The 24968-nt window shown below is 37.4% G+C and overlaps 1 protein-coding gene across 5 annotated transcripts in view; it reads left to right on the forward strand.

The window, feature by feature from the left end:
- Positions 1–24968, forward strand: part of LOC114069459 (cytochrome b5 reductase 4) — a 32616-nt gene that overhangs the window by 1024 nt on the left and 6624 nt on the right. For 3 of the 5 annotated variants that reach the window (XM_027906245.1, XM_027906249.1, XM_027906246.1), the window contains exons 2-13: positions 191–344; positions 3150–3250; positions 5257–5341; positions 9391–9432; positions 11751–11805; positions 13126–13183; positions 13298–13391; positions 13969–14001; positions 14765–14887; positions 22275–22415; positions 23461–23613; positions 24218–24368. In XM_027906245.1, the coding sequence (XP_027762046.1) occupies positions 191–344; positions 3150–3250; positions 5257–5341; positions 9391–9432; positions 11751–11805; positions 13126–13183; positions 13298–13391; positions 13969–14001; positions 14765–14887; positions 22275–22415; positions 23461–23613; positions 24218–24368 (1190 nt within the window). Of the gene's footprint in view, positions 1–186; positions 345–3149; positions 3251–5256; positions 5342–9390; positions 9433–11750; positions 11806–13125; positions 13184–13297; positions 13392–13968; positions 14002–14764; positions 14888–22274; positions 22416–23460; positions 23614–24217; positions 24369–24968 lie in introns of all 5 variants that reach the window. The other 2 variants (XM_027906248.1, XM_027906247.1) reach the window with 2 other exon arrangements.

Raw genomic sequence — 24968 nt, forward strand, 5'->3', positions numbered from 1 at the left:
TTTGGGTTACTACCCAGAACACTTCCTTAAGCACCCTTACTACTAAGTAGGGCTCTCAAATATCAATGAATAATACAAGTTGGGTTATTTCCTTTTTGTCTGAGTATTCCTAAGGAGCTTAGAAGAGTGTATTTAATGGCTCTTTCTTCCTTTAGAGTTTAGTGATGTTTGTACATTTGTTATTTTTCAGGTACCTTTAAAACCAGGAAGGAGTCTTATGGATTGGATTCGATTAACTAAAAGTGGGAAGGACTTGACTGGTCTGAAAGGGAGGCTGATTGAAGTGACCGAAGATGAGCTCGCTAAACACAACAAAAAGGAGGACTGCTGGATATGTATAAGAGGTTGGTTGTGATGTTGCTTCTGCATTTTTTACCTAGCTTCCCCTTTCTGTACTTTAGGAAGAAACAGTAAAACCCAGACAACAATAAAAGCCATATCCAAAACCAAACTATGCCTTTTCAGTGTTTAGGCCAGGTGTAATCTTGACATAATTTGACAGCAGTCTGTTCAACCTAGAGATTTTGTATCACAAAGGTATTCTTTGCTTTCAAACCTTTCATAATAAGTCTTTCAAGTGGGCATATTTTATACCTATTTTATTTCTGCATATGAAAGTGGTAAAACAAAAGATTGTAGGCAATGCATCAAATAACAAGGGCTTAGCAAGAATAAGGCATTGAAAATGCTTGCATGTAGTTACACTCCTCAGTCTTGGACAGCTTATCATCTTTTGCAGTTGATTGGGTTTAGTGATTGCCTTAAAGCATCCAAAGATATATAAATATTAAAAATGTTGCTTAAACCAGTAGAGTGGTCTCTGGGAAATAATTGTGCAAGGCCCACATACTGCTTCATAAAACTTGGCGATGCTAATGACAGTTGCCATGTAGAGCAGTTGTGATCTACCTAGCATAAAAAATATCTGTGTAACTAAGCTATTTTATTTATGGTATTACTTTAATTAAATATTAGCTCAAAAGTGGAAAGTGTTATAAGTTAACAGTGGGTAAAAGGTGGCCTGGAGCAATAGCTGTGGCTAGAAGAGTATTTTCAGGGCTGCAAATGGAGTTCCTAATTGTCCTACAGAAAGGAGTAAAATCTTTGCTCTCCAGTTTAATCATCTAGAGGCTAAAATACATTAATACTGCCTTAAATTTGTTAGGAAATAACAGCACAATTAAGAGGATCAGCATAGCTAATGTGACATTTCTGTAGGAAGAGTGGTTCTTTTAGTGGTAACTTTGGTAAGGAACAGCATTGATATTTGATGTAATGTCATGTCTGAACTTCAGCAAAAGGCAGTTAAGAATTTCTCTTGGAGGGTGACTGTTTTCGTTGGGTTTTAAAGGGGATGAGAGTGAAGGTAGGGACAAAATGTCATTCAGTACTGTCCTTTGAACAAAATAATAGGATAGTTAATGGTCTGTGCTGCTCTTGCATGTGCTAGCAAAGCTATAGTGGGAGGAGAACTAAGGAAAGCTTGTTTAGTAAGGAGATCTGTTAATTTTTCTTTCTGAAAGAGGGACATGTACTACTGCAGACAGGATTACTCCTTAAAATGCTTTTGTTTTGTTTTTAGTCTCATATTCTTCCTTGAATGCATCTCTAAGGTTGGTTTTCAGAAGAACTCTATCAAGCTGATTCTGTATCTTCCCTTAAATGTTTCCATCTCTGCTTTTCCTTTGTTCCCAGATGACTAATACAAAAACATCATAACTGAGAATCCTGGTAGATTATCTGTAGATTTCATATGTGGACAAGTAGTAAAATAACAGTCGTGTAAAAGCTAAATGAGGTCTCTGCATTGATAGTTAGACTGTGTCTCTAAAGAGCAGAAATTAATGAGAAGAATGTGAAGTAAAACAAGAACAGAGTTAACTTTGATCAAAAACCCAGTGTGATAATTATCAAAGAAAGCTGTCATATGTGCCCTAAATTTATACATAAAGAGGGATGGCAGGGGAGTTAAAAAAAGCATGAAGGGTATGGAAATGGTATTTCTTTTGCTTCTGCAAGTTTGATGGTCGATTTGGCTAGTATTCAGGAGGTCATACCTCTGTAGATACTTATGTTTTATTGTGTGCAGTAATCGGTGCTGCACACAAGATGGCACAGTGAATACAGCCATCAGGAGAGCAGGTCAGTAAAATATGCAAAGATCCTTCCTTTTTTGATTGGGATAGTTGTTTTTTCCAACTAGGATTGTCCCAAAGATGTCTCCCCCTGGCTCAGTGCTGAGTGCCTATCTCTCCTTCTAATGTAATTAATGTACGTTTCGTAATATCTTAAAAGCTCCTTGTGAAAGCAGTGACATAGTTCTACTTTTAGTAGCTTCCTGTTTTGATAATGTTAACTATGTTTAACTATTCTGTTAGGCAGGCCTGTAATAATCATGTTAACATGTACTTAAATCTGTTTATAGCTGAATTTTTCAGGCTTTTATTATCCTGGTTGCATAGCAACAGTAATTAGATTTCATCATTTCAGACCTGTGAAGAAATGTTGTTTTATCTCCCTGGAAGTGTAGAAAGAATGCTGAGCCCTTTTACTGGACAGATTTTGTAGCAGAGGTGCGAGGCTTTAAGGAGCATAAGCTATGTTAATTTCTTGTATTGCTGAATCTGAAGAATGGAAGTTTTCTTGCTGATGGTGACAGTTTTTCCTTATGGAAGACAGTTTCTTCCATTAGGCATTTTATTCCATAGATGATGGGTGTCAGGGAAAAAAACTATGACAAGAATTCAGGCATAACTTAATTGGAACGGAGAGTGAAAATAATTCTGTGCACTAGCTGGCTCAGTTTTATGTCTCTGTTAAAACCAGCCTCAGGTTCTTTTACCCCCTAGCGAGGATACATCGTGTTCAAATTCTAGGTAAAAATCTTAACCCAGCAGGTATCTTCAGACGTTCACTGGGGCAAGTGGCATGGCATTGTAGGATTGGCATTTCCATATAATGAGATACCTCTTGTTCCCTACACAATTGTGTAACTTGTGTTTCTGTTTTTGAAAAGTCACACTATTTGTTCCAACAATATCTGCTGTTTGCCTTTTCACTCTCTAATGTGCGCTAACCTTTCCACTGGTTTGGGAGACAAAAGGGGTTGTAGGAATGTTACTCATGTTTTTATATTCCACTTTTTTCAGGATTCGTATATAATGTCACACCATACATGGAGTATCATCCTGGTGGTGAGGATGAACTAATGAAAGCAGCAGGAACTGACGGTACAGATCTCTTTGATCAGGTGAGAACAATTGGCAATAAATGACGCTTACTGTATTGTGAAGAATGCATGTTTTCTGATTATTTTTAGGGCATTCCAGTGGAAATGGTAATTTTAACTTATTCAGTCCTAAGGAAAGGCAGTGGGTTACTGCTCAGAATGACACATGTGCTGAAAGAGGCGTGTAGTTTAAGCTTTGTACCAAAAGACACTAATGAAAATGCCACTTTATGTTGTTGGAATGATGCTTCAATTAGACCAATTTTTTTTAGCAGAAATAGCAATAAAGCTAGCAAGAACTTGAGATACCGCCTTCTTAATAAATTGCTATGACTACTTGCTGTAATTTGAGAGACGTTTTTTCCTCAGAGCTTTCACTTTGCGAAAAATGCCTATGGAATTGTCTATTCACTTGGCAACTGCATTATCAGATAAAATGCTGGAGGTGCTATTAACTGGTTGTGAACAAATCACAAGGTGACAGTTGGTCTCTTCTTCGTTTAGTGTTTCTTCAAATATTTGGGAAAAAACCACTCAGAAAATAAAGGGTTTGCAGCATGGATATGTTTTCTGCAAGGAATCACTTGCAAATGTGGTGTTTTAAAAGCTGATTCACTGAGTTGGTATTTTTTAGGAACAGGCATTCTTTGAGTCTCCTTGACTCACTAGGTTTATCTAATAAACTGAGAAAGAGCAGGAAGAAAGGCTCATCTGTTTCTGAAAGGAAGTCTGTTACCTCCTTACATGTTGTGCTTTCATGCCTTTATTTGCAATATGTTTTTAACAATGTGAATAAAGATGTGATAATGTTTTAGCTTTGAGTTTATCCTTGGTTAGTCCTTTCACAAATGGAAGTGTCAGATTTGGGCGTAATTCTTTGATTTCCATATATATGGAGTTTTCTCCTTAAAGTTCATCCAGTATCAAATTGTGACCTGGAGTTATGTGGCTGGGTCATTGTATGATGTACTCGGAAACAGGAGTCTTGACATCAGGAATATTTGGGAAAGCTCCTCTAGTTTTTACTAACTGCAGATACGTGCTTGCTGCATTTTTTAGTTTGTTTTGTCGTGGGAATGGAAAGCAGTGTTCAGATCCTTAAAATATGCTGTTGGCTTTTATTATTTCTGGCTGTTCCCAGAGGCATTTCTGATTTCCTCATTGCTTTAGCATTCTGTGTCTTTTGGATGCCGATCTTTTTAAGAGTTTGGTAGGTTGCTAGTGTTTCTCAGTTTTTTGTAAAAATTAATGATCATTCATAATCCTTCATTTCTTTCTGTTATTTGTGTATGAGGAAACTGTAACTTGTGGATGGGATTCTTTATCTCATTTCTTTAGGTTGTTCAGTTTGAAGTTAATTTAAGTCTAGATACCATTCAAATTTGTCATGCAACACTTTGTTTCCTTTTTTCTTCTTGTGATGTTATCCTGGATGCCTTATCAGAATTGGCTTTTCTGCCATCCATTTCCTCTGCAAGTTCTCCAGTTCTGGTCTGTAAAGCTACTGCTTTTTCTTCACTTTATTTGACTTTCTAAAATAGGTAATTTCCAGTGATAGTAAGACAGAAACAAACAGAAATACACCAACTTAGTAAGAAGAGTTTTTGTGTCTAAACTACTATTCTTTATGTTTGTTTCCATCATCCCTTTTCCCTTCACTTGTCTAAACAAGACTAATAACCCTTGTGGTAAAGACAAGGTTTTTATTCTGTTAATTGCATAGCTCTTCTGAAGTATATTCTGTAGCTCAAGATTATGATGTTTCAATACTGCAAAGCATAAATAAATAAATTAAACTATTCTGACTTTGTCGTGGTCCTACTTTTGTATACTTAATGACATGCTATCTGTAACAGAAGTAAAAATAAGTATTGAATGATGCAATAATGTGTTTTAATGTGCTTAAAAAATAATCTGCTAAATTAATTATATTAGTCACTGTACAAAAATGAACTTTTTTATTTCAGTGCATAGAACAACATAGTCAGGTTTACAAATTGTGTGAAAACAATATTTTGTTAACATAGGTGCATCGTTGGGTCAATTACGAATCAATGCTGAAGGAATGTCTTGTTGGAAGAATGGCCGTCAAGCCTATTGCTGCTCCAAAAGGTGAGTTTTTTCAAGAATTAAATATTTTCTATTATGCTTTATTCCAAGTTTATCTGGAAGTTATGAGAAATCCTAAAACATCATATTTATGAGGAGAGTCTATTCTTGCAAGGCTGTTGCATATATTAATTTTTTTTTTTTTACAGCAGACAACTGAGGAGGAAATGGTTTTATGGATAAAGACTTTTCTAAGTAATGTACTTCTAAGTTTCTTCTTTTAGTCGTTAGAAAACAGATGTGTGTCTTATGTGTGTGTGTGTATAGAAAGAAACTTTTTTTCCTCTCGCTCAAAATCTCTCTTCTTCTGATCCCTGGGGACAAACTGTCATAGGCAGCTCTCATCTTGAAATAACAGTCAGTATTTTCAATCTCATGATTTCTGCAACAGACATATGTCTGGCAAGGTGCATATATATTGACATATTTGAATACCCTTTATGGTCAGTTATCCTTTCCAGAACGCTTTATTGGGTTCTTTCGTTTGAATTTAATTAGAGAAACTTTTGCTGATACAACAAACTCTTCTTTGTCAGGATAGCAAGAAATGTAGTGTATTGTCTTAAAATGCTGCTGATGGTTTCCAGAGACTTTAATCTGCAGTATTTCTTTTGGTTTGTAGGCCACAACCAAAAACTTCCTATTATCTGGGAAGTAGACACTGTTGCTCAGTACTGACTCTTAGCAAAACTGCCGTGAAAACATAGAAGAATTAATGGTTGCAGCTTTTTTTGTCTGATTCTGTGGCATCCTTTAGTTCACAAATTCAGCCATCTTGTAGCTCTTCAAACTTCTGGGAAAGTGGACTGCCTACCTGTTTAGTGCTTAGGTCACATCGCCTTAGCAGTTTGGTTGAGTTTGGTCTGCATATGAAGGGCAAGAGTATTTTCCATCTCGGTGATGCTAAGTAGCTAATTCCAGTGTGGAACTTTTGAGCTTAATGCTACAAAGTATGGAGAAGCCTGGACAGGATAAATGCCTCATGGAGTTGAGGCGTTACACATACATTACTGCTACTTTGTCAGCTGAGTTAGAAATTTAAAAGAAAATCTGAATTTTTCTGATTTCATTAATCTAATTTATGATAGCCAGTCAGTAAAACATAAACACATCTTTTCCCCTGGCAGCTGTGACGGTCCATTTTCTGCTGTTCCTTTTTTCTGCTTTGCTCTTTAATAGGACTTTTCCATCCATTTTGCTGTAGTAAAATGTACAGGATAAAGGTTGCCAGTTGTTATAAAGCCTGTTGCCTTGTGTCTCTTTTAGCCATTTGAAAAAATGGAGTTTCATTGATTAAGAATCAAACTAATTACAGAAGCACAAAATCATTTAGGTTGGAAAAGTCCAACCTTTGACCCATCACCACCTTGTCAACTAGACCACAGCACTGTGTGTCACATCCAGTCATTTCTGAACACTTCCAGAGATGGTAACTCCACCACATTCCCATTCAAATGCTTAACGACCCTTTCCACGACAAAAGTCTCCCTAATGTCCAACTACAACCTCCCCTCCCCGGGTGCAGCTTGAGGCCATTTCCTCTTGCCCTGTCATGAGGTGCCTGGGAGACGAGACCAACTCCTACCTGGCTATAACCTCCTGTCAGGTAGTTGTAGAGAGTGATGATGTCACCCTTGAGCCTCCTTTTCTCCAGGCTGAACAACCCCAGCTCCCTCAGCTGCTCCTCATCTGACTTACTCTCTAAATCTATCACCAGTTTCATCGCCCTTCCCTGGACACTCTCTAACACTGGACTTGCTGAAATTCTTCACAGAAAAATTCTCAAAGTTCATTTTATTCCTCTTCCTCTGTTGAATTATCAAAAAATGTGATTGACCAACCTCACTATTAGTCTTGCATCCTTCCAGAAGACCATATTCTGCAAAGTTTGCATTTGAAAATAGAAGAATAAATTCTCAAGTTAAGGTGGATGTTTTTGGTTATAGGATTAAATTAAGTATAGAGGGAAGACAAGACTTTAAATTAAGGATTACATTGCTTTCTTTTTGTGACAGGGGGTGAGTGTTTGGTAATAGGGCAAATGTTGGTATTTATAGGTGCTTGGTGCAGTCTCAATACAGAGTTAGGAAGGTAGATGTAGGTTTATTGGGGCACTGCTGGAAGATTTGTGGTTGTTCAGCTTAGGTTTTGTTTGCTGGAAGATTTGTGGTTGTTCAGCTAGGTTTTGTTTCCTATGTTCTGGTGGGTTTTTTTGGAAAATGCTGCGATGATTTGCTCACTGAACTGCTTTGAGAAAGTTGAAGCTTGTCTTTGCACAGCTTTTTAAGAAGAAGGGTTTTTTGAAAATGCTAATTGAATGATAGTTAACATTTTGCCAACTTGTATTTTGGGAATGCTGTTTTATGCTATGGTAGTAACTGACAGGAAATTCTGAAGTGTCCCTTCTGTAGTATTACAGTGGATCTGTGCACTGAAACATGTAGTGTTTGTACATGCTGAGAAAGCCAGCACAGTACCCAGGTATGTAAGAGATGACTTCTGAATCTCCCTCAGCAAACCTGTACAGCATTAAACTGCTTGCCTTCCCTTCAGGGTGCTCAGCTGTGAACATTAGCACAGTTTGTTGTCTGGTATTTTTTTAATATTGCTAATGTTTTGCGTAGACACGTGTCAGTATATGTCCCCGTATTACTTCAGTGATTACTTAGCTTGGGAGTCAAAATACAGGTTGTATTATTGTTCATTCAGTGAAATTAGACTGAGAGCTTTGGTGTCATCCAAGGAACAGAGGTAAGGCTCTGCCTTCAATATGCCTCACACGGTCCTTAATATTCCAATGCCAATTTTGTGCACTGTATTATAATGTAGTGAAATGAGAGTAGACTTCTGAATACAAAAAATTACCTTTCATTAGAAACAAGTTTTTGTGAATGACTTGCTATCCTGGCAGAAAGCTTGAAGTAGTGTATAGCAGAATTTGCAGACAAATATTGCCTCAACCAAGAATTTGTGAAGAGTTTTCTTTTTACCTTATAATGGCACAACATGAAAACCACTGATGAAGGCAGTTCTTGATCATCTCTCAAGTAATTTTGCAATACTTATGCTTGATGCTTTGTTCTGGGAGCCTTCCGTTACTTTTCTTTAGCATTTTTCCCCAAACGCTGGCTGGTGTGATGCAGAGCACTGGGAAGGATTTGGAAGAACATATGAGAAACATTCCCACTTTGGTTTTTGTAAAAGGGAGCAGGAAAACCAGATTTGTTTCTCTCTCTTCCCCAAACCTGGCTCTCATAGGAAAGAATATAAAATGGACCTTCATATTGGGACATTAAGAAATGTGCAATGTAGAGAAGGGCAGAAAGTGGCCTGAGTGTATCAAGAGGGCGAGTTTCCCCACAAATTTGTTGTGAACCAAAGGTTATATGACTGAGAGGTGCAGTGCCTTTCTGATACAGTTGAGCACCTTTATATAAACTGACACTGTAATTTATCCATTCAGTACTTTTTTTTTCTGCTAGTGTTTTTTTGATTTTTTTTTTAATAGTTGCAGCATACTGTAGATTCAATGAAGAATTCAGATACTAATTTGACAAATAAAATTATTTGGCAGAGAAAGCTTATAGAAAGATATTCTTTTTCTTGTGTTTTTGCCGAGAATTGTTTAGATTTCTGAGGGTTGGGATGGTCAGATTCACATTCTACTATGTGACGTCATGAGGCAAGTGTCATTGGAATTCTTAACAGATTTAGTAAACTGGTAGCTATGAAGTTTATAGTTGTACAATATAATCTGCGATGTTTGTTTTGAAGTGCCAGAATTCTTGCATTTCCTATCTTTCAGTGCTGTGCAACTTCTGGCGTTTGTAACGTACTGTTTTTTCAGTTAGACATAATCTTTTGGAATGGTAATCAGTGCTGCATTTATTTGTCACTACCTAATATCTGAAGTGTCCTGGTTGATCTGTTAGTGTTTTGGAAGGTTTATTTGGAGAATCTTAGTTTGGCTAATTTCTTCAGCATGATGTGTGCAAGTACTGTGCTGTAACTTCTTAACTCTCCTGCCTGTTGCTTTTTCTTAATGCTTTTAGAGATTTCTTCTACTCTGTCTGAAGGGAAGAAGCAGCTCAATGGTAAGTATTCACCTGGAGCAGGATAGGGAATGAATCTTAAACTTACTTGAATATTATTGAATGAGCAGAGTTTATCCAGACTTCTCTCTGTATTTGAATCAAACTCTGAGGCTCTAGTGAACCGTGGAAATTTCAAAAGGCAAAATCCTTATCAGGTATTGTGATTTCTGTGTCTGAAAGTATTGTAAGACTGCAGTAGAGTAGTGTAGATAAGGGAGGTAAGAAATGAATAAGTAAGTTCAGCTTGTCTGCAAAGTGCTTGGAAGATTTTCTGCAAAGGTCTTTTCTATCCTCTCTCCTGTCTGGTCTCCCATTTGTTTTGTTGCATCAATTTCTTTTCTTCTTTCAAGGTGAAAAATTGTGCTTTTTCTTTTGAGCTTCAGGGAGCTTTTGTCAGTCCATTTCTTCAATCTGTGTCCCTTTGAACAGTAGCCATAACCGTGTGTGGTTTGGCTGCTTTCCATGATTTGTTATTGTTCATGTATTTCCTCAGTGTAGGATAGTGTGTTCCCTGTAGGTTGCTAATGACAGTATCAGCATTCCCTGTTCCCTAGGGAATGCCAACATTAACTAGCCCCTAGTGGGACTTTGCATGCTGATCACACCTCTTGTGACTGTCAGCTCTACTAATTTTCTATCCAGGTTGTAATCCTCCTGTCAAATCCAGCTGTTTCCAGTGTGGCTATGAAGATAATATGGAAACCTTTATCACTAGACTTGCTGTCTTATGGGATTGTGCAAAGCAGTTCCTAGAACAAGCTGAAGTTTACTCCCTTGAGATGTAATTCTGCTGTTCATCTGGTTACCTTAAACTCTTTCATTTCATACCTGTCATCAGCCTTTGGCTTCACCACCAGCTTTTCTTTATTTATGATCACCATGACCAGTAGATCACTTTGCTTAATTGGTTCACTGATCACCTAAATCATTGTCTTTTTATTGCAATGTTAATTCTTGTTTTCATGAAGCGTCTTACAGTATTTCAGAATAATTCATAAATAACTTCGTTTGCCAGAATGTTCCATTTTATTGTGGCTGTTCATATATTTCTGTTGACCTGCACAAGTAAACTGGAGTGTATATGACCATGAATTCCTGCTATCTCTGGGGGCCAGCCTAAGCATACGATGTGTGTCCTCGAGAAAGGCTTAGCCTTTGAGAAGGCTTTTATCATTAGGTGATTGGTTTTCTTTTGCAATGATCTGACTGCTCTGCCATTTAGCTTCCTTGGCAGCTGCAGATGGTGTGTACTTAGGAGTAATTAAGGATCAAAGAATAAGTAATTTGACTGAGTTTTAATTGCTTTGGGTTAATTCTCCCATCTGGATGATCAAATACTTTCAACAGATTGGATTGGACCAGAGTGGCTCTCTTTGTTTTTATCTACTTCCCACATGGTGAAGCCACTCAATTACCATGTTTAAGGTTGTAGTCATACTGCAGAACTTGCTGGCAATTAGAAGATAGTAATCTGGGTAACTGAAAATTCACGTGCTAATTATTTTATGCATAGCCATTTCAAGTTTGCAAGGTTTGCCTTTTAATGGGCTTGGAACTAGCACTTACCAGCTGTTCAGTCTGCAGCTTCCTCTGTCATTATTCTATTCAACTTCTTTGTGTTAAAATTGATGAAGGGTTGCAGTTGCTTTTATCTATCTCTGTGCTCAAGTGTTTGCCAAATATGTTCAGTTCCTATTATGCCTGAGATTAGTACAGTTGACATTTCGAAAGACTGACCAACTGTTACCTCCTAGCAAAGGCCTTTTCGAACTGTTGTGTGAAGTTTAATACTTAGAGTAGCTGAATTCTGTGAAAATTCCTAGCAAAGTGCTAAGTAGAAAGACATGAAATTTTACTTGTGAATTAGGTTAGATCAGACGTCCCAAAATGAATTTATTCATCTGAATTGTATAAACAAATAGTTCTGTTAAAGGAAATTTGTTCAGACAACCTTGTGCTTCACTATCGCAAAGTATAAAAGCACAAGGTAGTAACAGGTGAAACTGAGATCAAGCCACATGTGCCATAAGGGCTGCAGACACAGGTACTGCGGTGTATGGAACTCCTAATTTCTGAGGTAGAACTTCATTTTCTAGGACCCTCCTCTCCAAGAGAAAATACTGAATAAAAACTAAATTTAAAAAGTACATGGTTGTTTTTGGCTGCCTGTGGAAATAAAGCCATTAAATATTATTCAGGGATATTTAGAACATTCAGTTAAAAAAAACAATTAAACCAAACCCCCAAACAGACTTGATGAGTATTTCTATTAAGCAAGCATCCCAGCAGCTATTTTACTGACTGTCTGCTCTTTGTAGGTATGCTTCCTGAGAAGAAAGTACTAGCTTCCTCTGCTAAAGACTTAACTCCAAGGTAAGCCTTTGTCTTTCGTTGGCTGTTGAGCATTTTATTTAATAATTCTGTGCAATTCTTAGTACATGCAGGCAACTTCTTCGATGGTTAGCTCTGGATGTTTCAGCTGAATGAGTACATGTTATTGCCATCCTCTCAGAAGTAGGAAAGTTGAGGTTCATGTTTAAACAACTTGCCGAAGGTCACATAGGCAGATGATTATTCTTGCCCTGCCTCCTTAGGTCGTATAAAAGTGTATGACTTATATTCGCAGACTCCTCAGCTTTGCTTTTTGAGGGAACTTCTAGAAAGTTATTCCAGCTGGGCTGATTACTTTTTTTGACTTTAGTTAATTTGTCCGTAGATGTACATGTTGCCATGCCTTGAAAATTTCAAGATGGAATATAGTAAAATGTGATAGTTGTATTCAAGTTTCTACAATACGTGAAGCGAAGCAGGCCCTAAAATCTCATTGTGATACGCCTACTGTTGTCACTGAGGTATCATTTTACTCCATGATGCCTGGAGTCAGCAAGGTCCAGTTTCTCACTTGACGTGAAAATCTCCTCTGAGTGTGTGATCTCTGGGCTAGTTACGTACAGTCAGAAAATGTTCTGGCTTGTGAACAGCTGGAGTGTGATTTGTCTTCTGAAGTGCTCCCCAAACCTTGCTGCCTTTCTTCCCACATGTGTCTGGCATATTCTGGATGTGACTGAAAGGTGTACAGCCTAGAATGACTGTCAGGAATGTTTGCTGGAGGGATTATCCTCCCTCATTGCCTGCTTTTCTGGTCCAGTAGTCTAAACAGTAGATAGAAGTTACTTCCTGTCAAGTGTACAGCCATACAAATAATTAGCATCTGAAGGCTTTCTTTTTTTTTACCTTACCTGGATTTGTTGCAAGGTTTGGACAGCATGGGAGCATAGGAATGAATGTAAAATCTAGATTCGGGGAGATGAAGGGAGATGGTTTTGTGGTATGTGCATCAGATCTTTAACTCTTGGAAACCACCCTACCTATTTAATGCTTTTGTCCAGATTCAAGATTTTATTATTTTCTAAGGAAGGTTCATATACTACAAAGAGGATGCATGTGCTTTTTAAGTAAAACTAATGCCATATAATTTTAACTTCAATTTGCTAACTACCAGGATGCATAATTAGACTTTGGTAATGTTTTCAGAATTACTGGCTTTGGACTTATCTTTTCAAAAATAGTAAGTAATGTGTTTGGCTTGTAAATTCATGAAAGATGCTCTTCTTGAAGACTTGAATTTAAATGTGTCTTGATATGCCCAAAGAAATTATATATTTTTTTGTTATTGTCTTTTCTGTTTCACAGTTATGATTGGTTCCAAACAGATAGTTTGATCACCATTGTCATATACACTAAGCAGAAGGTAAGTGTATTTTATGAAAAGTAGAATTACAAAATCCAGTTGTTGTGATCTAGCTTGAATTCTGGGAGAACTGTATAAAAATTGTTATTTTTTTTTTCCCCTTGACTATGAAAGGATATGAATGCAGAGTTGGTGATAGTTGACTGTCAAGACAAACGATTAAGGGGGGAGGTCATCATGGATGACTACTCATATCTTGTACAAGTTGGTAGGTATTGTAATTTTGTAGTTGAAAGTACTGAATTTTCATTCTGCCTTATTCAGACCCTCTCATTAGACCATATGCATTTTACATGTACTGTTTAATATTTTATTCCTTTTCATTTAAGATGATTAAAGTACCTTGATGTAAATGAATTACATTGTGTATCAACTCACATCTTTTGTTAAGTATGTACTAAATGTTTTTACATGGGGACTAAATTGAAGTAAGAAATCGATTTTAAAGTTGTGTATAATTTTTCTTCAAGTGTGTTTTTTATGGTTATTAAAATGGTCTTATTCAAAAGTACAAGTGCAATAATTCACATAAATGAAGATTAGTAGCTTTATATGAGCCATAGTTAAAAGTAATGGGAAAAATGGTGCCTTTATATGAGGCCTGTAGAAGTCATGAGTAAAATTTCAAGGCCAAATAAAGATGCATAGGTTTCTAGGCTCATTAGTTCACTCAGTATTCTTAGACTTACAGTGTAGGTGTGTACGTATGTGTGTGTGTGTATATATGATGACTGGAATATAATTTTATTATTGCTTCACACAGAATTTGTTTGTCTTTATTTCAGACTTGGCTCATGCAGTTTCAGAAGAAGTGGCTGGTAATTTCTGTCTCTTGCAGCACTTCTGTATCTCTTCTAGGACAGTCCAGTAGGAGTTGAACTTCAGTAATCCTTGTGGGTCCCTTCCAAGTCACGATATTCTGTGATTCTAGTATCAGAATGTGGAACTTCAGTTTGTTTTTCTGACTCTTTGGATACTTTACAGTTTTACTTACCACCAGGTCCTGACACAGTCAATCAAACTATGCCATAACACTGAATAGTTGTTTTTTTTTAATTATGGCATTTGGCCCTGTGAAAGTAGTAAGCTGATAGTGCTTTGATCCCTCTCAATATGACTAAATGTTAAAATAGTTAGAAGTTAGTTCTGTTGTGTATTTGAAAACTGTTCTTTTCTGAGACTGGGATTTTCTTGTATTTAATTATTCATTCAAATGACCTTGAAAAGAAAGTAGTAAGTAGTGGTAGTTACCAATTTCTAGTACACGAAGAGTCTGAGTTCATGAGCATTTTTCTTGACCAAATGGGCTGTGAAGCTGTCCTAGTTCCACAGTCTATTTAGCAAAAAAAGTATATTAGATATGCATATTAAATTAGTGCTTGTTGTTTTAATTGCATTCTAAAACATTATACAGTGATAGCTATAAGTATATTTAATTTGATATTTTAATTTAATGAATTAACTACCTGTGTCTTGAGAAATTTCTCCTAAAGTCTTCTAAAAGTTAGTTATAACTGAGTGATTTTTTTTTTTTTACAAAGTGTAACTAAAAGTAACAATGTGAAACCTTTTCTCTTTTAGTAAATATTGCTGAAAAAATAGGAAAAGTAGAGATTATCTTAAAGAAAAAGGATGACGTTCATTGGAAAATGCTGGGACAGCCCTGGGGGTGTCATAATACATTTATCAAACGCACAGACAGAGGTAAGCAATTTCGTGGCCAAGTTACCAGCTGTTTTCTGACTTCTTGGAGATTGTTAGTAATTTGGTTTCTTTCAGTATTTTCTGTTTCTGTAGTTGTATCTTCATTTCTTTCATGATTGATGTCTGATCTTGTTGAAAGCTACTCAGGAGTTCTCCTTGAAAGGATTCAACTTAGAGGTATTTTTTTGCCTTGCTTTGGTTTGCTGGTTTGTTTCATCCCACATTGGAGATGATGGTCTTTCAGGCTTGTGGAAAGACTGGAAGAACTTAATAATGTAAGGTGAAGACTGCTTGAGTGTTGTTCCGCCTCGTGGCTACCTGTGTGCTTTCCTTTCTGTCCATATGAGGGATGGTGCATAGATTTGTATCAATCATTATGGAAGTGACTGAAGTGAAGGATCAAAACCCTTCATTTCCAGTGGTTTCTATAGATATTGTAACATCTTTCAATGTAATGTCTTCCAGCACGCTACATCTTTGTAGTTTGATTTATTGACTTCAAGCCATGCGTAGGTATTGAAGCCAGCTCTGAATAAGCTGATGTGTCTGCAAGAAGCAGTAGATGTTATGTATGAGTTTACTTTGTGGTAACAGAATAGTATGAACTTGATGCAGCACCAAAATATATTATAGTGATCAGTGGGGTTTTGGTTCTTTTCACCTAAATTAAAAATTTCTGCACAATTACATTATGTAATATAAGCACTGATATTATTGCAGGTTGCCCAGCTTCTCAAAAGCCTTCTTGGCCCTCTGTCTAATAATGCTCAGAAAGGGACTGTTTGATATTAGTCTGCCCGATTACGTGTGAAAACAAAGCTGTACATTTTTTAAGAGCTAATCACATGTTGATCTCCATGTTGTACATCCCCTACTGCCTCTGTTATGCTTCGTAGGCCTTCAAAGTCGAGATTACTGTGGTACAGAAAGGAAGACTGCGTAAAAGCACATCTCTCTAGCAACCTTTAGCTTATGTAGAATGTAATTTTCCTTGTGAGAGTTTCAGAAACTGTTGTCGTCCACTTTAGTATTAGATTTTTCAATATAATCCTCTGTATTTAAGGGCTTACAGACTGATATAATATATTGTCCACTGTCCATTGCTCATTTCCTCCTGCCTTATCACTTTCCAAAAAAAAAGAGAAAATAATCTAAAAGAACAAGAGCCATAGAATAGGGTGACTTTGCAATCGAGGAAGGTGTGGATGATTGGATGCAATTGACAAAAATGCATATTTGGCATTTATAACCGATGCTTTCTAGATTATTTATTTTACCTTTTTTTTCATAGGAATTCAATCTCCAATGTAATATTTGTCCTGTAATGCAGAGGACTGTTATAAGGTATAAAATACCTTTTATATAATTTATATAAATTATAAGGTATAAGATCTTCTATATAATTTATAATTTACTTTATTATGTTTCAGTGACTGAGTTCACATCAGCTTAAATTGAATCTTCAGAAAACTTAAATTAAAGGGCTTACTGAGCCTAGGTTTCTTCAGTTCCCCGATTAAAAAGGTGATGAATCTTCCAAATAAAGTGGTATCTATGGCTCTTTAATCTCTGCTCCAGAAACTTTTATTCTGCAGTTTTTTAATTTTAAAACCTCCAAATTTAAAATTGAGGATACCAGAGGGTTTATAGAAGAAACATATTCAAGCCTACATGTCTTCCCTTCATTCCAATCCTGTGCTTTCAGCTCAACCATAAAATCTACCTGTTGTAGGCTTCTGTTTATTCGGTGTAGTGTGAAGTAGACAGTCTCCTTTTCTGCCTAGAATTGTGCTTCCTTACACTAAATTGCAGAATTTTCATTTTTGCTTCCGCTTCTGTGGAAGCAAAATAATGTTATGGGTGAAGAAACTCTGACTCCTAACTATTTTATAGAAAATTGTTGTCTTGACTCCAAGACTGGGTTGCTGCCAGGAGGAATGGGCAGCCACCTTCCTTCAGCTGTGTGGTCTAATCTCCATTAGGTTGGCACTAATAGTATTTGAGGCTCTGTAATGAAATAAGCTGATCAAAACAAGGATTAACATTCAGCTGGCTGATGGACACTTTTGGGTGATACATGCTTGCTGGAAGTGGGTTGGAAACCTTCCACTTGAAACGGAGGGGCGGCAGAGGGATTCGGCTTTTATACTTCAAAACTCTCTATTCCAAGTGAGTAGGCTAATGTTGCTGCTTTAGCATACCTAGCATTATGACTAACAAGTAAGACATAAGGGTTGTCTTTGTAGTTTTATCATTGAAGAAAAGCAAAAAACGTAATTCAAGGAAAAATGCCTAAACTCCCTTTAATGACAAGGAAGAAACAGTAGGCAAAAGGCTGATACTCTCCAAAGGTATCATTATCTGTGCAGCAGTTTTGTTAGTAAAATTAAATTTGTATGCCTATGAATCAGTGTGCTGCAGTTCTTGATTGTAGCAAAGGAAGAAGTTCAGTCTGAAGAGTAATATCTCTGCCCTGTGATAATATTGGGTTTTTGTGGCAAAGCTTTGCTAGCAGGAGGCTGCAGGGATGCTTCTCTGAGATCAGGAGCTGTGATGCTGGCACTTGATGTCTGCGGAAAGCTTGATCAAAGCTAACCTTGTCACTAATTACTTTCTCCACCTTGAAAATTAAGATTTGCTGCTGGACACTTCATCGTGCTCCAAAATTAAGAGAAGAGTACCTTTTGTTTATAGTATTGTATATATAGTTTGTATAGTAGCAAATCATGTGTCTTTGGCATCTGGCAGTTAACTTGGCTTCACGGGCTGATGAAAGCGACTGTTCAGCTTCAGCTTGCTATTAGGGATTGGTGTTCTCTTGTTGAAAGGCTTTTCTGCATTGCCACTTGTTTTTGCTTGTGGGTCCAGATTTTGTTGGAACCACTGTCTTCTAGTTTTGGCAGGGACAGAGTTAGGGTTAAAGCACAACACACTGATAATGAACTAATTTTAGTTAATACAGCAAAGGCTACAAACAAAACTAGAAGTTTACTTAGACCTAGGCAGGTCTCTGTTTTTAAAGGTGAGATTAAGTGAATCAGGACAAAAGTTCTGTATGGCAAATTAAAAAGAAAAGCAGGGAGGTAAAGGTTATTTATGTGGAAAAGGCAAAAAAAATTTCAGGAAACAGTTGATGAATTATTTTTTTTACCTTCTCTCTCTCCACTCCCAAATATCTGTAAGAGTGTTAGCTGATAAGTATTATGGGCTATTGTAGTGGGTTTCTGTGGCTGGGTTTTGGTAGTGAGGGGGGCTACAGAGGTGCCTTCTGTTAGAAGTTTCTCCTGTCTGGTGGAGCCAATGCCAGCCGGCTCCAGGACAGGCTTCCTGCTGCTGGCCAAGGCCGAGCCAATCAGGAGTGATTGTAATGCCTCCGTGATAACATATTTAAGAACAGCAAGTTATTGCGCAGTAAAAAATTCCAGCCAGGGAAGAGTGGAGCGAGAACATGGGAACAACAATGCTGACACCAAGATCAGTGCAGAAGGAGGGGCAGGAGGTGCTCCAGGTGCTGGAGCTGAGGCCCTGCAGCCCGTGGTGCAGACCATGGTGGAGCAGCTGTGCCCCTGCAGCCCAAGGAGGAGCCCATGCTGGAGCAGGTGGATATGGAAGGAGGCTGTGATCCATGGGAGATGGATCAGGGTCCTGCCGGGGACCTGCAGCCTGTGAAGAAAGGAGATCACACTGGAGCAGGTTTTTGCTGGGTAGGACTTGTGGGCCCTATGGGGGACCCGTGTCAGTACAGCTCATTTGTGAAGGACTGCACCCCATAGAGGAGTGACCCATGGAACAGCAGTTTCATGAAGAAATGCTTCCCATGGGATGGCCTCATGATGGAGAGGTCTGTGAAAGACTGTCTCGTAGAAGAAGGACTCCTGTCCCTGAGCAGCAGCAGAAACAACAACTGACCATAACCCCCTTTGCTCGTCCCCCTGCACTGCTGGGGTGGAGGAGGGAGAACATGGAAGGAAGGAGCGGTGGGGGCAAGGTGTTTTTAAGATTGTTTTACTTCTCACTCTTTTGCTCCGATCCTGTTATTAATAAATTTAATTAGTATCCTCACTTTGAGTCTGTTGTGCCTGTGATGGTGATCAGTAAGTTACCTCTCCCAGCTCTTATCTCAAGTCATGAATCCTTCGCTGTTTTTTTTTCTCCTCTATCTAGTTGCAGAGGGGAGTGAGAGGGCGGCTCTAGTGGGTCCAGCCAGGGTCAACAGCTATATTACCAACTTCACACATCCAGAACTGACAGCAACCTCGGCATATTTATTCGTGTACTGTACTTTGCAATCTTTCTGTGTATTATTTTTCAAATTTCAAAAAACTTTTTTTGTAATATTTATTTAGCTGGAGAGATGCTGGTGTTCTGCTTTACTTCAAGATTGGTACGAAATGGAATTATTGACTTTAATTTTTTCAGGGCTTTAGGCATTCTTTTTGATTCATCTGAAATGTTTGCTCAATCAAAGTAAGGAATTTGTAGGATGTTAAAGGAAAGGTGTGAGAATATCTTAATAAAGAAAGATTTATTCCGTGTCAGAGGCTTTACATTGTGTCTGTGCAGGCATTTTTAGTGGATAAACTCATTAATAGATGATAAACTCATTAATAGATATTTGAATAATTTAAGAAAATGGCTATATGCAGAAAAATGCCACGGCCTTCCACTGTGGCAATACCAGTATGTAAGGAACTTGATGCTAATTTAGTCCATGCACAAATTGCATGTGCAGCTGCGATTTTGTAATCTGTTTTAGTATATTTCAGGCATAACTGCGTGTATTTAGATGACTGTTGACTGTTCTAGCAGAGTTTATTTATACCCTTGGAAATAAAGTCAATTAGAAGCGTGGCTGAGCTAGAACATATTGTTTAAATCCTTAACTTTTAAACAATTGGTGGATAAATATGGTTGGTTTGACAGCTGTCCTCTGTTTAAAGTTATTTGGTTTCTGTTGTGGTTGAATTGACAGGCTGTGATCCTGCACTTATTGAAGAAGGGAATGTTAATTGTGATGGCTGTTCCTTCAGGCAGCAATTGACTGCACTGTCGCAGAGCACTCTAACTATTCTCCAGCAAACTCTTTTGCTGTGTTTTTAATGAAGAATATCTGGAAAGAGCAAAATGTTTGGGGTGATAATCCTGGAATAAGGAAACTGCAGTACAGATAAATTAATTGGAAACTGGTAATTCATTAAATAAAATTACTGAAGTACTCAAAGTGATCCTTAAATGACTCTTGGGGAACACTGGGGAAGGAGAGTGGACAGACTAGCTTACTGAGAACCCCTCTAAACTTTTTTGGTTGGTAGTTGGTTTTGGTGGGTTTTTTTTTTGGTTTTTGTTTTTTTTTTTTTTTTTTTAAGTCCAGCAATCAGTGTCTGTTTGTGAATTGTAGTCCTAGGTAAGCATAAAGATCAGCCAGGCTTACTGACTTGCTTACTGACTTGACAGGCTTATTGACTCTGGTGCTCTTGGAAGTCAGAGCAAGGAAGCAATGGCAGTGGTTGCTTGATCTGCAGCAATGCCTAGAATTTCTTTTACATTTTATCTTGTATTTAAGGGAGACTTCACTGGAAAATTGCATAAGCTTTCTGTCAGGCAAGACTCACTTAAGAAGAGTCATTGTATTGACTCGAGAAAGAATTTTGAAGGACATCAGTATTTAGGCCATGTATATAAAATGAAATTAACACCTTCACACATTAGTGATGGAGTGTTTACTGTCACAAGTTACCTGCTTATCTTCCATACATAACTTCCAGGAGTGTTTGCTCTGTGATCTTGCCAGACACAGTGGTTATGCTTCGCATTTTCCATTCAGTGGGAACTTCACCGGAGTGCCACAACTTGTCAATAGGATGGACAGTGGCTAGCCGCTTCCTCTGTGAGATCCCTCAGAATCCACAGATGCATCTTATCGGGTTCTGTGGACTTGTGCACCTTCAGGTTTCTTAGATAGCCTTGAACCTGATCTCCTATAATAGCTGGTACTTCCTAGTCTTGCCTCTGCTTTCCTGATATCTAATCTAAATTTCCCCTCTTTCAGTTTGTATCTATTATTCCTTGTCCTATCATTTCATCAGTTCCTGACAAAGAATCCCTCTCTGGCTTCCCTGAGAAGGGCCCCTTCTGTATTATAGTTGAGAGTTGAGAAATACCTTCCTGTATTTAGCGTTTGTTATGAAATTAACCTTTGTAAGCATTTTTTATTTCCAGAAGGAAAGCATCCATGCCCTTTTTTCTTTGAAGTACTTCTTCCTTGCTGCTTCATCCCTACTTAATGTTCTTCAATCTCTGGCTGTAATCAACAGCACATAGCCCTCTACTTTGTTGTGCTTTCAAATTGTCACTTAGACCCTGAAGTGCTGTAATGATGCAGATTATAGAGCTCAGGATGGCTGCTTAGTTATAATGGGTGCAGGGCTGGTCAGCATTACACTGAGTGGTTTGATACAGAGGTCGTTCCCAGCATAAATGATGGGTTATTACCCCTGTTGTAAGAGAGGAAGTCTGAAATGCAAACCTTACATCGTGCCTTTATTTATTTATTTTTTAAATGCTTTCTTTTTTCAGTTACCTTTTGCCAGACATGTAGTTGATGCACAGGTTGAAAAGTACTGTATTTGAAACCAATGTCCTCGCCCCCAAAACAGCTGTGTTAACAAAAATTTATGCTGTACATAAGACATTATAGTTGATTTAAGAAAGTATGTGAACATGTAACTGGAGTTCATAATTCCTAGTTAGCCAAAAGGCACCAATTCGTGTCTAAAATATTTATTCATAGTGCTGAAGTGTTTGTTGCCTGTGTAAGCACAGATGTTCATTTCATTTTATGTCATGTACAAGCATTTAAGTATTGGAATTGTGTACCTGAAAAATTGTGCAAAGCTGTATCAGAAATTCTTCTTGTGCTAATAGCAGTCAAAGTGCAACAGTATGGGGTGGGTAGACCAATAAATATCTGAGATGCTGGGTGGGTTTGGATAGTCTGTTGCTAAGGACTGTGGTGCTCTCCTGGCTTATGTTTTGTTTGCATTACACCAGCTGGTTTTGGTCTGCACACATGTACTCGTGCTGTAGTTGCATGGTGAATTCAGTGCAGGTGCAGTGCAGTACAAGGGGTTCTGTTTTGTGCTAGTTTTTGGTGCTTTTCTACTTCTTCACAGTCATTGCTGATAACTCAGAGGCCTAAAGTAAGGCTGTAAATGAGTCCTTAGTCCAAAATTGTATAAATAATTAAAAGTAATTGTACAAGAAGCATCTCTATTGTTTATATAACTGCAGATAGTGAAATACATACATTTCTCTCTCTCTTAGTGAAAGATATATAAGAAAAAAAGACAGCTTGAGACTTAACTAACAAGTAAAATCATGTTTTTAGAACTGTTCTACAGAAAATGCAAGTTGGTTTCTAAGACAGAAGTTACCCATGACACCAAGCTCTTCTGCTTAATGTTGCCTAAGGGCACACATCTCCGTGTTCCCACTGGACAACATGTTTACCTCAAACAAACTATTACAGGTAAGAAAAATTGAGAATGTAGTAATGGATTCCTTTTCGTAGTCTTGAGAAGAATGCCACGTCCATGGCCAGTAATTCCCTAGTTGTAGTTAGAGAGTTTAAACTCTCTCTTTAGAACATTCTCTCTCCTGAAGTAGTGCTGTTCATCTTTGAAGGGGGAAAACTTACTGTATGTGTGTTATGGACCATTAGTCAGTTCTTTTTAATTTTTTGAAATAAGGGTGGTGTTGTTGCGGTTTTGCCTTTTTTCTCCCCTTCTTCTAAGGGATTTATAGTAGTCATGGTAGCACTACTTTATACCCTGGTTGCACAATATTAATGATAACACGAGGCTGTGAGACAAATGTATCTTGAAAAGCATTTTTATGTGCTATTCTTCAAAGTTTTGTAAAAGGTGGACTTAAGGAAATGGAAGGCCAAACAAATATCTGATTTGGTTTTTTTTAAATACTTTCTAAAATTTGTATATTAATGGTTATACTGGTCACTGTACTTGGATTGCAGTATGCATGGTAGAGAGATTTCTCAAAAGAATTTTTAAATATCCATTAATTGAGAACTGTTTTCTCCTCCTTCTCCCTGCCTAATTCTTTGCTGGTGTTCAGCTCTTGTGACCTTTCTTTCTATCATTACACAACGGATTTTTGAAATGATACTGTAAGAAAATATAACTGTTCAGTACTAAAACTCTTCTGTTTAAATTTAGAAAAAACACAAGTTCTGGTACTTGAAAATTAATGAAATCATTTACATTTTCACGTTCCTTGGGGATGACTCAAGATCTTTTAATCCAGTGTTCTTAATTGCTAGATAGCACAGAAATAACTTATTACGCAGTGACCTGAAATTTTTAACTGGGGGTAGAAGGCTTCCAATTCTGGTGTAGTGGAAAGTAATATACTTGCCTAAAAGCATGAGATGGTATTATTTTTATGGGCTAAACAGATTATTTATTTACTCTTTGTTTATTTTGGTATCTGTTTGTAGTAGCTGGATGTAGAGTCTGTTTCATACTGTTTCAGCTGTCTTTTGGTCTGCTCTCTAGGGACAGAGGCAGTAAAACCATACACACCTGTATTGCCTTTTTTGCCATTGGATTTCCAAGAAACATCTCACCATGATGATGTGCATATATATTTAATGATTAAAATTTATTCCTGTGGGCTGTTCACACAGGCACTTGACCACCTACAAATTGGTAAGTATATGTTGGGGGGTTTTTTTGTTTGCCTTGTCTTTAAGATTCACTGTCTGAGTATTTTGATGTTCTTACTCTTTACCAACTTATACAATGGGGCATACTTATAACTTTTTTTAAACCTTTCTTTCCATTCCCTAAATGTACAGGCTTATCCTCACTGTAATTAGGAGTTATCCATTGCATAAAGCTCTCCTGACTGATCTGTGTGAACTGTATCCCACATTAGAGTTGATCATTGATGTCAGATGCTCTGAGAACACTTTCTTTTACTTTCACATGAAGAAAGCTAGGTCTGTTTTACGGGACTTAAGATGCACTCCCTTTTTCATTTCAGATACAGAGGTAGATTTTTAATATTGACTTCGCAAATGTTTGTGCACTCATACCTTGTAAAATCCACCAAGAAAAAACATTTTGATTTTATGTCTCTTAACAAGAGTGATTCTTATGTGAAGTGTATAGTAACTTTCTGAAAGAAACTTTACTACTACAAAGGTGAAGGCAATATGAAATGGCCTTTAAAAAATCAGAATACTAACTAGCTTGTTTTCATCCACTTAATGTTTACCTTTTTCTTTTTTCATTTTTTTTTTAAATAAAGGAGACTATATTTCTGTCAGCAATCCTGAAGGCAACTTCAAGAAGTCGCAAGTTCAAGCTTCAGAAGATCTCATTTTATTGGCAGGAGGCACAGGCTTCACACCAATGGTTAAACTGCTGAATTTTGCTCTGACTGAAGTTAGTTGTCTCAGGTATGTACGATTCTTTTGATTTAACCCAAGTTAGAAGGAAGAAACATAATGGGCAAGCCTCAGTGTTAATAAAACAACTAACAAAATAAAATGGTATGAAAGCATTTTTCTTCAACTTATGCCAAAAACTGGCATGCTTAAGGGAAGAGTGTCAGAAGCTTAGGCAACTTGCACATATTTGGTTATTGCCTATCCTCAACATGCATGATCTGCATTTTTTTTTAACTGGCTTTCCATTTGAGTGTCTCTTTTTAGCATTGAAATATTTAAATGTAGGTGCTGTTTTTTGCACTGAGAAGGACTACAACTGTTGGGAAGCACATTTTTAACACTTTTCAGCATTGTTTCTTATGCAAATTAAATGTTAGTTTAGGAAGCAGCAGCATCTGTTTCCTTACTGGTCAATTCAAAGTAAAAAAATTTTTCCTTCTTGCTGTGGAGGCTTGTTAGGTGAATGACTTGATCTGGTACAGGTTCTGGTTATATGCAGACACTTAATCATTTGTTTTTCTGACTGTTCCAGGCAATTTAGTTTCTTGGCCTTATATGTGCTCTTTAACCATTAATTTCTTTTTTAGGAAAATATTACAAGAGTGTCTT

The sequence above is a fragment of the Empidonax traillii genome, unplaced genomic scaffold, assembly GCF_003031625.1.
Source record: "Empidonax traillii isolate 1590-97213 ecotype Southwest subspecies unplaced genomic scaffold, ASM303162v1 scaffold1267:size142893, whole genome shotgun sequence".
Taxonomy (NCBI): domain Eukaryota; kingdom Metazoa; phylum Chordata; class Aves; order Passeriformes; family Tyrannidae; genus Empidonax; species Empidonax traillii.